We start from the raw sequence: 16,514 nt of genomic DNA, 5'->3' as shown, positions 1-16,514 counted from the left end.
GCATCATGGTATTTAAGAAATTGCCATAGGTTGATTCACACTCATTGTTAATAGACAATTATCAAAGACATGGGTGTTGCAAGTTCCCCTGCTACTCATTTGATTATGATACCTTTCTCCTTATACATATTTTCAAGTAGATATTTGACATGTGAGGGCCCTTCTTGTATAGTAAGAATTTAGTATAAAGTGAGTAAAAGTTAGCCCAAATGTTGTTTATTCGTTTTGTAAAATTGCTAAACTAGAAGTGAAGGGAGATACTAAATGATACTACAAGTGACATGTTACCATGTAGGCTTATTACTTGGTTAAGTCAACACCAATTTTGAAGTCCTTAACATCCGCTTGAGCAATATGGCATCGTGTTGTTTTATCCCTTTTGTAAAATTGCTAACCAAAAGTGAGGGGAGATACTAAATGATACTACAAGTGACATGTTACCATGTATGCTTATTACTTGGTTAACTCAACACCAATTTTGAAGTCCTTAACATTTCCTTGACTAGTATGACATGATGATAGCTATTAGATCTACCAAAAAAAATATGAGTTGATATTAAGAATGACCTTTAAAAAAACCATGGAAAAAATCACCCAAGTAAAGAAAATCACATGTACATAATGCAAAGAATGGACTATTCTACTTTTTTTTTTTTGGGTGGTTATGTGAGGCCTTACATAGTGTCAACATGCATGTATATTATTCATCGTGCCATCGTCAAAGGAAGGGATCATTGAACAAGAAGACCACTCAAGGATTAGAATAGAGGAAGGCAAGATTAAGGCCTAGTGATAATGCATTTGAGCAATTTATTCACTAGTATGAATAATTAGATATTGATGGCCATAATAATCTTTGTAGGCTTGGGCTCTAAAGATGAATAATTTAAATACTACACATGGTATGTGTTGTTGTCCATTTCCATCTCATTTGGTATCGTTGCCTAGATGGTAGAGGTGGGTGTGTGATTTCCATCAATTGAAAGATTGAATCCTCCCAGTTGCTACACATGGCTTAACACTCATGGGTGAAAATCCTACAATAATAAAAATAGCCATTCGGCACACATTAAAAAAAAAAAGAAATCATGTCTACATCACCCAATTATAGGCCCCGAGTTTGATTCTTAAATGTTATTTTAATGTTTACAAGATTTCTACCTATGTTTTAAACCAAAAATACTTTTTTTGGTGGTTTTCAAACCCCATGTTATGTTAATTTTTGGTTTTGTAAATTTTAAGGTTAATCACACATCTTTGGTCGATATTTTTAAGATCATACTTTAGATGTTATTATAATTTTATTGGATGCAACATTAAAAGGGTAATGAATGCATGTTTACATGCACCGAAGTAACTACTTTAGTTGTGAATAGATATAAGTACTCACAAGAAGGTGAAGGAATTTAAAAAAAAGTCTTGGCAAGTGTTACTATATAATCTTAACAAGATACTCTAATGAAGCTTAATACAATATTCTATGGAAGAAAATCTCATATTAATTGTCTTATTAAAATCTAAATATATAGTAAAGAAAGGAAAATATGTATGTGCAAAAGAGTTAATGTAAACTAATGTTATCACAATATAGATGTACTTATAATCATTTGATAGGTTGAGTTTCGTAAGTGTGCCAAAACATGTTAGTTTTCAAATAAGGAACATGATGACTACAAGGGATGAGCCTATAAAGTGCTTTAGGTTATGAGTTGGTTAGGAATGTTCACACATATCATAATAGAAAATTAGAATCACAAAAGATAATAAAAATATCTTTGAAAAGGATGATGAAAGACACAAAAATTGAAGAATGGGTGGATGTGGAGTGAATGCGAGAGGCATAAGAAATTCCAGCAGTAAACACTAATTGATAGAATACAAGGGTGTTTATACATAAAAGAAATAAAGTGGTGGGTGTCCAAGGATAGGCAACCTAACAAACCAACTTAAAGTGTCCAAACATTAAACTATAAAGTAGAAAATCAAAAGTCCCTTAGACTTTGGTGTGCTCACAACTAGAGATGCCAAGGAATATCCTAATGTTCCAAAAACAAGTTTCTATAATTCTAATTGTTTCATTTTTTGTAATAACACGATGACATGAAAAGCATTCCTTATGCCTTTGAGATGTCTTCATCAATTTCTAAACAACTCTCATCACCAATACAATCCACAAGCTTTTAATTAGATTGAGCTTTAACAACACAAATTTTGAGATCTTCATAGACTTTGGAATCAATATATTATCTGGCTATAATGTGATTCCATTAGTGACTCGTAGACTCCAACTCCACAGCATGTTATTCACATGCTCCCATATCTTAGGATCCATTCTATTGTGTCTCCAATTTTTCTTCCAATTATCTTGATATATTTTTGCAACACTAGAATTCTTGTTCATTGTAATAGGTAGTCCAATATTGAATCATTATCCTTATGTAGCTTGTTGTTTCTTTCTCCTTATTCATATAGGATGGAATTTATCATTTGGTTATGCAAGGATAAAATTCCCCTTTGTCATATATGTTTTTTTGAATTATTGCCTAGGTCTATTTCATGGAACTATGTCTACTACTTGAAAGTCCACAAAGCAATAGTAGAGTCTAGTTTTTCTAGCTTTTGCTAGCTCGATCACGCCTCACTATGAAGATGGGGTTATAGAGAACCCCCATTTGAATCTCGTCTACCGGATCTCAATCTTCATCTCTCTATATAGGTGATGAACTCTTGACTCCATTACTACTCCATAGATCTTGGCTAGTATGTGGCCCATCAAAAATGACATGTCATTACCTAAATCTAGAGAACCCCTAGAATTGTGGATAGACATAATGATACAATCCACTCATCTAGGAAGCCCTTTATTAGTGCCCTCTTGAGAGAGAGAGAGAGAGAGAGAGAGAGAGAGAGAGAGAGAGAGAGAGAGAGAGAGAGAGAGAGAGAGAGAGAGAGAGAGAGAGAGAGAGAGAGAGAGAGAGAGAGAGAGAGAGAGAGAGAGAGAGAGAGAGAGAGAGAGAGAGAGAGAGAGAGATATTAATGTCTATGAAAGGCCAAGTTGGTTTATGAGACCAAAATGTCTGGGAACTTTTCCAGGTCCTAGTAAAGCTACCATCTAATGCTATGATAAACTAATTGAGGTACAAAATGGTATATATGCTGGGTACAATTCATATGTGTTCCAAGTATGGTGTGGAACTGCTCATGGAGCTTGGTCGTCCTAAAATGTCCTGCATGGGTCTACATAACATCAAGAGGCTGAATCAATGGGGCAGGGCCCTCCAGTGGGCGGCGTAGTTATCCCTTGTATCCTTGACATGTGCCTCTTGCGAGGGCCGGTTGGGTGTGGGCACCGGCTTTGCTTCTTGCCATGGCTATGGCTAGGGTGGTCCCCCGTGGCTGGGAGGTCAGTGGGGTTGGTGAGGGCTAAGGGGTGGGGATGGTAGTTGGCTCTTGATAGAATTCTGTGAGCAGGCATTGGGCGGATCCTTGTCTCTGCTCCGAGGTCCGAAGCAGGTGGTCTCTGTGGCACCGTATTTGTAGCAGGAAGAGACCAAGACATCTTAGTTCTTGAAATATATCACTTTGGAGAGTAGCCCAAATCCTTCTCTAAACAGATAATGGAAGCGTCCTCGGATCTCGTAGTACGCTAGGCATCTGCATATGTAGTGTTCTTCTGTCTCCGGATTGAGCTGGCATATTTGGTAGATCCGATCTTCTAGGAGAGGTGGGCGTTGTATCTACTTGCCTTGACTCGTAGCTGGTGTGAAGATGTATGGATGTGCATGAGGGCCAAAAACACTTCAAAAAATGCACTTTTGTTAATCACGGGATTAAGGAAAGGGCCAAAGAGAGTTCGCCACGTGTGCAAGAATATGGTATTCTTGTCTCCTCTTTTTTAGAGATAGTGGAGTCCATTTCGTGATTCTCTCTTCTTTTTTAGCCAAAACCCCTAAAGTCTGACATGTTTTGGAGTCCCAAAGACGTTATTTACTTACAAATCTGACAAAATACGTGACAGAGATGTGATGAAATTAATAATGAGTTTTTTGAAAGTCGGGAGATCTTTCAATATTGTTTTTGGCTCCCAATACATACTCATTTGTATTCTTGGCGCTACTTTTTAGTTCATTCACCCCTCTTTGAGCTTCTTTCTCTGCGCTTTCATTCTTTTCATGGCTTCCTCCAGGCGCCCTTCTCGTTTAGTACACTCTTGCACAGTCTATAGCCAGGGAGCAGATGGAAATTTTGAGCCCAAAACCTTTGCTGTAAACGATTGGTTTACCATGCTGCCATCTTGCAAGGGCTCTCATAAGGTGAAAAGAAGAAAACGAGATGATATAAAACATCACTGGAAGGGGCGTATCATTGCCTTCAAAATTATGCCCGAAGGCTGGTTTGTCAAGGTGCAACATGTTTACATGGCCAAGGATATGCACTTGCCTCCAAATGAATGTGTTCCCCAACAAACACATTGTAAGTTATTAGTTGAATAACGTATATAATTCTTTTCCATTTATGCAAGTTCTAACAAACGGTTTGTCATTGTAGATATCTTTCCGTCAACAAGTATTGAATGGCAACCTGTGGAAAGCCTAAGTGGGACTTTCCATGCCATTCATAAGGTATTGGCAGACATTATTTATGCCGATCAAACTGTGTCTTTTTTTAGTGAATGCAAGGTTTTTATATATTATGCACAGTATGTGGTTCCCTCTAAAGCGGATAGGTATGGGAATATCGAAGATTTGCCATTGCCAAGTCTTTCATCTCTAAACTGGGAGATTCCTGACAAGGTAACGGTGCAGAGTTTCAAATTCAAAATATCTCAGGATATTAAAAAGTCCATGACAGCTGGAAGGATCTCAAGAAGAATACGTTTATCATGGTTTGTACCCCTCCATATCTTCGTGGCTTGCTTCAAAACAGCAAATTTACAAAGAACGAAGGTATCCTGGCTAAGTAGAAACTTTTCGGAAGAGGAGCCTGCGAGCACTGCGAGAAAAAATGTAACAAGTTGGTAAAAAGGGGTCCCTAAAAAAACCAACAATATGAAAGAGACTTACATTCACTCCATCTATCTTGAGTATCTTTGAATCTATTGTCGTGCAGACATTTGAAAAGCACTCTTTTTCCATAAGTATATGTATGACTTTGTGACTTTGCAATGGTACTTCTTGTTAGAGAGAGTTATATGGTTTTCTAGGATCAACAATATCCTCATATGTGGTGTCCAAGAAGGTAGTCAGGAGCCTGCCAGCACTGCAAATGGAAACATGTAACTAAAATAGATAGTCAAATAAAATAAACAATTAACCAAAAAGCAAGCAGTATTCCATTCAACCCACATTCTTCCTTGGCCATGGATACCACTTAGAGAGTTCATGAGGATAATTTCTCTGGTGAGTGTATCCAATGTAATAAAAATTTTTATGGTAGTTGTGATGGAATCAAAAGCTTTGAAAGACATTGTTATATTTGAACCAAATCTAAAAAAAAATTCCATTGATAACAGTGGATCAACAATACACATAATTTTAGAGATTTATTGGCTAAGAGATGCAATCAATGTCCTAAAGCTAATAGCAAAAATAAAGAAGTGTTATTTGCAATCAATAGCACAATTATTCTATATACTAAAAATTTTTAGAGTCAAAATGTCTTACCTTATGCAATAATAAACTACAGAATCTAACAATTAAATATCCTTTTTACAACTAGCATGGACTTGTCCTCATGAGATATGCTAAGATAGTCCTCTTCCTCAGAAGTGCAAGAAACATTAATAACCATTTGCCCATACACCTCACCCATTCTCTTATAATTAACAGGTCCAAGTACATCGATTTTTCTCTTGCAAACATCATCCTCGGTACCTTATTCTGCTAATCATATTAAAATATTTATTCATTAGGGTGATCTTATGAGCATGAGCAGCAACAATGTAAGGATAATTCATAAATTCATAAAGTCAACCATGTGAGGATAAGTTGATATGACGCGAGAGCAGCAAAGCCAAATTTTCGCAGGGTCATATTCGCACCGTATTGTGGAGCAGTTTATACGGCGCGAGCGTGGCAAAAAGCATAATGTTTGGTACTATACTTTTCGCTGCATATCATGGATGACTTGATATGGTGCAAGAGTGGCACAACAAAATCTCCGTAGGGGTCCTCCTCTCTCAGTATCGTGAAGGAGTAAACATGCGCGTGCAAAGTACACCCCCTTGTAATAACTTATTTTTTGTGAGGTCTTAAACCTATAAAAAAAATTCAAAAAAAATTTCATGAGTTTATTAGGCTTTGAAAAAAATTTAGAACATTTTAAAGATTTTTTTGAGCTCATTTTCTATTTTTAAAAATATTTTAAAGCAAAAATGACCTAAAAAAGACCCAAAAAATCACAAAAAACCACACAAAAATAGCATTGCCGATACAACGCGAATATGGGTATCCGAGACGCAACGCGAATATGGGTATTCGAGGCGTCTCAGATATCCATATTCGCGTTGTATCGGCAATGCTTTTTTTGGGTGGTACCCATATTCGCGTTGTATCGGCAATGCTATTTTTGGGTTTTTTTTGTGATTTTTTGGGTCTCTTTTAGGTCGTTTTTTGCTTAGAAATATTTTTAAAATAGCAAACGAGCTCAAAAAAAGCTTAAAAATTTTCTAAATTTTTTTCAGAGCCTAATAAAGTTATGTAAAATTTTTTTGTGAAATGGAGACTGATTATTTTGATGGTCTTTTTTTTGTGAAATTGAGATATATTACATTTGAAAAAAGATATACAAGGATAAAGCATCAATAATGTAGTGATGCTTTCAATTATAAAATCAGTCGGCTTTAGAATCAGAGTTCTGAGAGAAAGAAATAGATTCAAGTCCTTTCTATTTCTTCTTACAAATCAAGGGAATAGATCTTAAGAGATTTGCTAGGATATGATATCATGAGTAGTATCATCCCATGACATCAAGCCACCATTTAGGTATTGAAATCTGATAGTGCTAATAAGAATCACAATTGAAGATATTGAAACTTGAAACCCCATAGTGCTAATCATAGTTGAGGGTATGATGAGAAAAATACTCCCAAGAGCTAATATTAAGTAAGAAGTTGTATCCTTTATATTCTTCGAAGCATCCTGCACACATAAAATCATCTTAGTCCTAAAGTTGATATGATACACAATATCACTAATACTTCTATCTATTACTTGTTTAATTTTTTTATATTTTAAGAGACAAAATTGAATAATAAATATTTTTAATCTATTACTAGGTAAATATTTTTATCTCCCAGAAATCAAAGTACTTCCTTTCTTCTAATTATAATATATTATCCTTGTCTTATCAATTAGTCCTTGCTAAAAAGTTGATATTACAACACTGTATAATGAAGATATTCTATTTTCAAGTGTCAAGATCAAAGTGAAAATTTTCACTTTCTATTCTATTAGCTTAAGGATTATCCTTAGTATATCTATCTCTACCAATTTGCATCAACACCATGGGACTCTTTTACCCATTTTCTTATGAATCAAATTGAAGAGATTGAAGAAAAAGCTTGGATTTAGTTGAAACAAAATCTTACAGAATGGATATCTTAGGGGTTGAAGTAAAGATGCGGCTTGGATGTCCCAACCTAGTTGGGTCTGCTGAAAACTAACAAGATGATCTCGTCTCAGGTCCATGGAGGACCATATCTCTGTAGCTCAATCGGCAAGTAAGTGGTATTGATCCTCTGTGTAGAGACTCTTTTGATTGTTGATCACCTTCTCAAGATTTTGTGAAAGGAGACGAAGGGAGACGAAGGGAGACCAATGCACGCTGCTGGTAAGAACCGGACGTGATTTTGGTGAGAAATTTTACGACAGAGTAAAATCTACTTTAAGAACTAAGAAACAAAGTGAAGAGGAGAGAACGATGATTCAAATGAATGCAGGCGAAAAAAGAAGCGTGATTTTGGTGGGAAACGTGATAGTAAAATATTCAAAATGAAAGAATAATAGCCGAAAAGTGACCTCTGACACGAGTTAACGTCCTTAGGCATTTAATGGCTGACCTCTTAAATGAATAATAAATTCTCTCATTAATCACGTCTGAATGGCCAAATTTGGAGGGTTCATTATTTTAAAACCTCAACTAATTAGTAACTTAATCATTTTCTTACAAGTGCCATTTTTGAAACGTTTTTGGCCCTAATGTCTGATGGCGCTTCTGACTCCATGGGACAAGTGTGTGTCCATGTAGCTTGGGCGGGTAATGAAGCTGTCCGAAGATATGTGCAGGAAGTGCTCCCAATAGAAAGCCTTCTTTGTACCTAGGTCTTCTATAGGAGTCACCATGTCTTGGCTGTGTGTAGCTGAATGATGTCCATTCTGATGATACAATTCACCTCCTCCCGACTAAGCTCTAGGTGGGGGCAATCTAGGCTATATTGTAGTGGGGGGAGGTGGTCCATGTGGTCATAGCCAAGTCTCTGTCCGGGCATACTAGCATTCAGTGTCCCCTTGTAGAGCTAGTTGTTTGGATGACTCTAGTGCGAGTCTGGGGTATCGAGGCTGGGGCAAGTCCCATAGTCGGTGCAAGAAGGCCACTGTTTGGAAGAGGGCCTCAGCTACGATGGGCGGTGTCCCCTCTTTGCTCTGATGATCTCGTGTGACATAGAGGGCTTGCTCCGGATCATCCGTGAGATCATAAGTACCAGGGGTCTCTCCATCTGCTCCCATCCCTCATACGTGGCCTCCTCCTGAGGCAGTGGCTAGTCCTGTGTGGCCCTCCTCGTGTGGTAGAGACTGGACCCCCATATGGGAGCCCCTTACAAGAGTGCTGGTGTGACTAGAGTGTCAAATAGCTAGAGCTTTGTACGGGGCTCCTGGAATTGTAGGCGAGCGCATTGGTTCTCCATGGATCCAAGGCCTGCATAGCCTCATGTCAATCTATCTTTTGCTGCCTTTCTCAAAGTGAATCTCGGTCCTGAAAATGTAATTCCTAGATAGAAGTATCTTTGGACCACTTCCATGGTTTCCTTGCCATATGTGAAGGGGGGTACTGATCGTCGAATCCATTGGGTTGAAGTGTTGAACACCATGATCTTGGTCTTCCCCAAGTCCACGGTGAGGTCTTTATCTTGGCAGAAGGCCCGTAATGCCTCCAATTGGCGTTGTAGCCTTTCAGGTGTGCTAGAGATGAGAACTATGTTGTCTGCATATAGTAAGATGGGTATCAGCATCTCTCCTAGGCTAGATCCCTCCCCTCCCAATCTATCCATGTACTCTAATATCTCATCAATGTAGAGACCAAATAAAGCAGGTGAGAGTGGGAATCCTTGTTTAACTCCAATGGTGCTGGTTATCTCCTTTGATAGCCCCCCCTGGTGTTCGAACTCGGCATGTAACCGATTTGTATAGTGCCAATATCCCCCAACACATTTCGAGTGGGACCTCCAGTTCTTGTAGTCTCTGCAGGAGCTTGGCTCGTGGTACCGTGTTGAAGGCTTTGTGGAAGTCCACGAAGCAGCAGTATACCCGCCTCCCGTGTGCCATGCCCTCCTCTATAATGGCTCTAAGTGTGAGAATATGGTCAAGAGTGGAGTACTCCCTCCTGAACCCTGCTTGTCTAGTCGCTCGATGTTGGTGTTGCTCCGCCCACTTGCTTAGCTCATGGTCCAGGATGGATCCATAGAGCTTAGCTAGTACATGGCCAACCATGACTGTTCGGTAGTTCATGGGGCCATGGGATCTCCAGTCTTCAGGATAGGTATTATGGTGTTGGCCAACCAGTTGGCAGGGAAGTCCTCACATAAGGCTCTGTTGAACATGTGGGCTCAAAGGGGTGCAAGTACATCCCGGGCATGGGTCAGCAGGTGCTCTGCTACTAAGCCTTCATGGTCCTAGGCTCGGTCATTCTATAGTCTATCAATGGCATCCCGAACCCGCTCCGTGCTAAAGAATGTACATGACTCGGGTTTGCTCCCTGGTGGTCAGGGCAATGGGGGTTGCTTGGCTATTTGGTACAGTAGGGTTGCATATGCATGCCATGTGTCCGGGGAGGTAATGGATGTTTGAGCACGGGGCTCTTGGAATGCCTTCCACACCTCCTTGCTGTCCTGTCCCAAGAATAGCTGGTAGAATTCACGTTCCACTTTGGATAGGTAGGCCCGTTTCTTCCTTCGTACGAGGTGACAGAAGATTAGGTGTACATGTTTGTGCGTGTGTACTCCTTGTGCTTCGTCTTGTTGAAGACAGAGCTAGGTTTCCCTACTTTTTGCGTCGTACCAGCTATTCTGTGGGACATTCTTGTCCGAAGGGGAGGGACGAGGGAATGCGTGTGGGAAGTACTCGACCGTCGAGGTGTGGAGTGTTATCGCCAGTTGTGTTGTGATCTCCTCCAAGGGTGAGTAGGGGTTAATTTCCTATAGGCTCCAATAGAGGTGGTCGGAATAAGCGCTCGCAGTTAACTTGGTGAAGTGGTACCTTGGGAATCTTGGGAGGCTACTTGTTGGGGGGGTTGGGTCATATCTACAGGCGATGTCAAACGAAATGTAGTCATTGTTGGTAGCCACTGCGAGCAGACAAGGTGATATTTTGAAGGACTGGATGTTAGGGATAAGTGATAGGGGCCCAAGTATGTAATCCACTGTGCTTGCTCCCAGTTTCTGTGTAGGTGCTCCTAGTGCCCCTCGTTTGTTGCAATTAGCCGCATGCTTATGTGAAAAGCATGTGAGGGCATCCGATCCCGGCCATCTACCCAGCTCATTGAGGATGGCTAATTCGTGTGTGCCCCCTAGCACCAGTAGGTGGTCGCCATACTCAGTGCATTTAGTTGTATCTTGTGATGTATGGTTGAGCTCTATCTCCTCTGGTGTTCTCTCTTTGTATATGTGGTCTTCGCTCTCAAAGAAGGGAGTCTGTCTCTGTGTTGTGCGGACATTGAATTCTCCAGCCAGCATGACATCCCCTAAGTCTGAGTAGTGCATGATTTCCTCATACAGTGGTAGGTATGGTGACTCCTTTGTCTGTGGCGTGTATGGGGAGTGTGCTGGGGCAAGTAGCACACCACCATGTAGATGTCTCGAGGGCGATTTGTGTGTATCGGAATCCACATGAACAGGGCCTCCTCATCTTTCTGCATGACTAGCACCATGGGCTCTCTATATAGCACTACGACTCCTTTGGACCCTCGGGTCCCTCCTTGACAGAGAGAGAGAGATATATATATAATTTTAAAAATAAAAACATAAGATGTGAGATGGAGAAAAAACAAGAAAAAGCATACTATTGAAGTTTGAAGTAATGAATGTCAAGGCTAAATGTTGAATTGACTCACAACATAGTCCACAAGGAGATATTTGACAAGTTTGGGAGGCTAGCAATTGTCATGCAATGGTGTAGACAAAAAGATGACCTAATATGTGATAAAATCAACACTTTTAGAACCCATTTTAGTTGTTTTATTCCCCGAAAATAGCCATGTCTAAAATAGCGTGTCATATATTGTTTTTAAGATGTTTTTCAAGCCTCTAATTCAACAATCAAGTGTGGTTGATAAAATCTATGCTATGGACTCCTTAAGGGTCTCCCATACTTCCAACACACTTTCAAATGTTGTGGGAAGTACTCACATGCCACAATGTGTTGCCTTTTGGACTAGTCAATATCGGTCATGTGGAGTCTCACAAGTTAGTCATTGCGCAAATCTTAGCTTTTGTTGCCTCAATCAATGAAAGCTATGTTAACCTCCTATTAGTGGTAGCCATCGATTTGTCTATGATGCTAAGATGCAAGACACTACCATAAGGGTGGCCTCAAGCACTCTTTTGGAATATGCATACATCTAGAAGGTCTAATCTCACATCTTTGATGCAAGATCCACATATGGAGTATGCCCTAAATTGACGTTATTGTCTATGTATTTTCATGCATAGAAGGCAATGGGACCAATTCATTGACAAGAGATCATGTGACTATTCTAAGGACATTGGACACTACCTATGCTAAGTCATACATGTTGCTAGACTTGTTTCATCCCATCTTGACCCTTTCCTTCATTCCTTTGATCGCCTTGAGACTCAAAATTAAAACCGACTTCATTTGCAAGATGTCCACTCTTCATAAAATCTGTTCAATTTTGTAAGATGTTCACTTTTCATAAAATTGATTCAATTTCAAGAGAAGCTTGCCTTTTGACTTGTTTATTTAATTTTATGCACATTTAGTTTGGAGTTACTTTAATCTTATTTTTAACATTATATGTGCTAGTATAGTATCATGGTGCTTATTCAATATTCATGCCTTTTGAAAGACCACCCTAATGAAGAATTATTCTTGTGACTAGAGCAAGAAAAAGATTCAACTAAATGCACGTCTACATTTGATTAACACTTTTAACAACGTTCAATCCAATCTCTTAGTGTTGCTATCTTTCTATAAGCACCAGCTAGCCTGCCTTACACCCAAATGATCATTACACCACCCATAATGTACTCATTATGAACGACAAAGATGTATGAAGCAAAATTACTAACAATTGTGTTTCTTTTTCCCATCATTGGGAATATATAATATTGCAACCCAAAAGAACAAGCGTAAATTATTCTTTAGAGTTGCCTGTTCATATATACCAAACTTTAAAAACTTGTGGAGTGTAAGCTTGCTAAGTTCTAACTATTAACTATAAAATACTAGCAACTAAATGTTGACAACTATTTTCCACCGTTTTCAGTCTATACATATCATTGTCAAATGTGACTGCGGAGAGATTATTAATATGGAATGAAGTAATAATCAGAAAACTTGAAAAGTTGACAATAATAGCAACACTCTTTACATTGAAAAGTTACAAGTGCTATCGGAAAACTTGAAATTTCGACAATAATAGCAACACTCTTTACATTGTAAAAAGGCAACAAAGGGACTAACCTCAGTTGCACACCCATCAACATATCGAAAGAGAGTCTGCCTGAGAGCCCGCATACATGATTAATTAGGTAAAAGGAGGATCAATTAGTTTCCTGTTTCAAATGTTGTTAAAAGACCCCAAACAGCTCGGCTCTCTTAATGATCTCTCAAGAAGCCATTGGACTCCGAAGAAGAGGCTTGCTTGGGGATTTATCTATTGATCTGTAAGGTTTTCTATCTCCTTTATAAGGAGTTCTTTCTCCTCTTCAAACTGTTCATCTTCTGTAAAATAAACGTTCACCAAAATGTTCAATGGCATGCAAAAAACACACAGAGAAGGCCACCGGGTTGGGGGGGGGGGGGGGGGGGGGGGCGCCGTGGGGCGGGGCGGCGCGGTGCGGGTATATATACCTTTATCCAAATGAAATTCCTCCAAAAATTTCAAAAGCTTCTCACGATTTTGTAGGAGGACCTTAACAATGGCAAGAGGCTTTCTAGGATTGGCAACAAAAACCTACAAAAGAACTAGCTTCAGTTTGATAACAACCTAACAATGGAATCGAAATCCTTGAATAAGTAGAAGAAAAACCTACAAAACAAACTAGTTTTAGTTTGATAACAACTTAACCATAGAGTAGATGGAAGTGCTTGAATATAGAAAGTTGATATTGGCAGTACATACAACACAATTGGCACACATAGAACCATTGTCAACTCATAATCCTCTGCCCAGGAGCACCCCAGAAACTTTCTGAAATCCATAATCTGTGTCACCAGCAGTCCACCATCCATCACTGCAAAGGTAACCTGCTGCACCTGTCTGCATGCAGACTGCTAAATGGATCTCTAGTGTCAAACAAGATGCCAGCCCCTTACCTCAGGAGGGTCAATGTCTAACAAAATTCCATGTCTGTGAATGAGAGTTGGCTGGTCCTATGCGAAGGGCCCCAAAATAACCCACCACATAACCTTAAGGAATACCAACCAAGGTGTTTCAAAACTAGGTGTTCTCATCCTATCCTACTCCGATAAAGGGACGGCTTCAGCTGAAGGAACATCTCTCCACAAAGTGCTGTACATATTATTTCCAAGGGCCACCTTCAAAGAGCACTCCTTTTTTGGAGCTCTAGCCTCAGAAAGATGCCAATGTATCTTAACTCTAAAGGGTTAAAAGTTTAGCAAAAGTGCACTTCTCTGAGCCTGGTGTCTGTTCCCCCAGCTTCAGAAACTGAAGCTAATCACCAAGGGAGTTGAGTGGTCCTAAGCTAAAAGTCCAAGACTGATTGAGAGTGTGTACCTGCCTATTGTGGATTTGCTTGGTTATACTTCTAAAGAAAAAGCTCCACTTAGATTGTGTCTGAGAAGCCCCAGTTGCTGCTCATGATGAGGAAAGAAAATGAAATATTTGCTCTAATGATTTGTTCGAGAGTTGGATACCGGATTTGGCCACCACTAAAAGGCCTCAACTAAAGAAACAAAGACAGCAAATGGACATCACTCTGCTGTATAAAGAAGATTGAAATTACTGTATTTACAGTATAGCTTTACTGTACTGAGTCCTGAGAGTTATGGTATTAGCAATATTATAAATGTGCATTTAGTATTACTATGACTATACCAAAATCAGAGAGTGAATAAGGAGAGACTGGTTTCAACATAATTATTTGAGGCCATAACATGATTACGATGTTGATGAGCTGCATTGTACATTCATGTGTATATATTTCATACTAGACATGCTGTAAGTATAGAAACTAATCAGGAAAGCAGCACACTGTTCAAAACACTTAGCTACAGTCATGGTCTTTTATCAGCTATAAATATGAAAATTACATTTATACCTTAAATAGATGAAAAGCCGATGCTTGAATATTCTTGCTTGTATCCTGTCCACAAATTTCGATTCATCATCTTTAAAAACACTCACTATAGGGATAGCATTTTCAGCACCTAGAAATAGGCTAAGCAATTTCTACCTTAAGCAAGGTCATCAATATCCTCAAATTCCGCACCTCCGAGATATATTGCATCATAACATTAGCTTGTGGCTTTTCTAGGAGGATATCTCCCAACAGCTATAGCATAGAAAGCAAGAAATTGTACCACGAAAGAACATAAGCAAGGATGAGCTGCAAAGGAGAATAAAGGTCCAAGTGAAAATGCACTTACTTTAAGAGACTGGCGCTTTGTTACGTAATTGGTTGAAGTCAGAAGCCGTTCATACAATCCAAAAAACTGCAGCAGAAAGTCTACAAAATCAAGGTTATGTCAATGCATGTTTCAACTTGACAGGCTTCCTAAATGGACTTTCATTTCAAAGTGCTAATAAAATCCCCCGCATTATTTCAATGTAAAGCCACACTCATCCCCAAGTCCTGCTGTTGAACAATATCACCATTGAGTTTTTTTCCAAAGACAGCAATCTATCCCTTGAGCTATTTTGGACGCCATTAATTATCATTGATTTCCCCAAGTGTGAAATATTCTACATCATATCAGTGCCTCGTCATTTTCTTTTCAACTGACAAAATGTTGGCTTTTAACTAGAGGCCAGATTTGGTAAGTCATCACCTTGGCATAATGAATGTTGAGATATTCAGAGACCACCAACTCATGTCTTGTTAATAGCTCCTGTAAAACAACAAAGTAGCAGAAACAACGGCAGTGTTAAGGAAAAACAAAGAGAAAAAACTGAGAGTAATATAAAGAATTCAGGTCCAAATGTACATAAAAGAACAGACAAGATCTTGTACAAGTACACATACCGAAGTCACTCACTTTGAAAGTTGTAAATGCATCTGAAGCAATATCAAAATTTGGAAGCTCGACATAAGTAAAAAACAAGTCAAAACTAGATGACTCGAGGAGGTACCTGTCCATAGAAACATTGCAAGGAGCAAATTAGGGCAAAATGATACCTCAACAATCTTTTATAGCAAGAAACATCTAGGTTCTTTCTAGAATTTCTTTATCAAGCTAGACATATTGACACTACCTAGGTTGCTCTCCTAAACCCTAACCCTAACTCCAATATCAGAGAGGTTGCAATGTCAATTTTTTGCCCAAGTTCACCTGCTAACCCCTACCCCTACTAGCTAGTGCTTGGGATAGTGATGTAAAAGGATTTTGAAAATATTAGTTTATTTATATTCATTTCAAGCCCTAAGTGGTGGTAAGCAATTTGAAGACCTTCCTCAACTTGTCAATCATACCCTAGACTCTAACAAATTTCCACACAAATGATCCTTCCAAACTAATATTCTCATATTCTCGATAAATTTATGAAACTTTGTTAGGGCCTAGATCCTTCAGCAGTATACAAAGAGCCGAATAAAGCCAAGGAGCAACGATTTTCCTCTGTTTCAAATAAAATCTAGGGCTATTTTTTATAACTCTGTAAGTCCCTAGGTTCAACAATATACAAAGAGTCAAATAAAAGTTAAAGATAAGTGATAGGCACTTGACTTGATATGATAGGCACTTGACTTGATATAGCTTTTGTAGTGGGAGTTATGGCATGCTATATGGCTACATCTAGTAGATGGCATTGGGATGTTGTAAAGGGTATCATGTAGTACTTGAAGGGCACAGTCACTATGTGCATATGTTATGGTGGTC

At 39.0% G+C, this 16,514-nt stretch overlaps 1 protein-coding gene across 2 annotated transcripts; it reads right to left on the bottom strand.

Annotated features, from left to right (window-relative positions):
- Positions 1–6,902: 6,902 nt before the first annotated feature.
- Positions 6,903–16,191, bottom strand: LOC148036000 (uncharacterized). Of its 2 annotated transcripts, XR_015690881.1 has the most exons (8): positions 15,675–16,191; positions 15,468–15,527; positions 15,066–15,131; positions 14,873–14,971; positions 14,738–14,782; positions 13,308–13,410; positions 12,918–13,178; positions 6,903–7,139 (listed from the first exon to the last, which is right to left on the bottom strand). XR_015690881.1 is itself a non-coding variant. In XM_087678003.1 (7 exons), the coding sequence occupies exons 1-7, from the start codon at positions 15,774–15,776 to the stop codon at positions 13,111–13,113; spliced, it is 543 nt and encodes a 180-aa protein (XP_087534129.1). In that variant the 5' UTR covers positions 15,777–16,191; the 3' UTR covers positions 12,778–13,110. The 2 variants fall into 2 exon arrangements, 1 of the variants encoding a protein (XP_087534129.1); XM_087678003.1 differs by lacking the exon at positions 6,903–7,139 and having other exon boundaries at positions 12,778–13,178.
- Positions 16,192–16,514: the final 323 nt, after the last annotated feature.

Source organism: Lygodium microphyllum, chromosome 5 (genome assembly GCF_053477565.2).
Source record: "Lygodium microphyllum isolate KBCC chromosome 5, Lygodium_microphyllum_v1.1.10, whole genome shotgun sequence".
Taxonomy (NCBI): Eukaryota; Viridiplantae; Streptophyta; class Polypodiopsida; order Schizaeales; family Lygodiaceae; genus Lygodium; species Lygodium microphyllum.
Note: the sequence above shows the minus strand (reverse complement) of the source record. Positions and strands in the feature narration are given on the sequence as shown.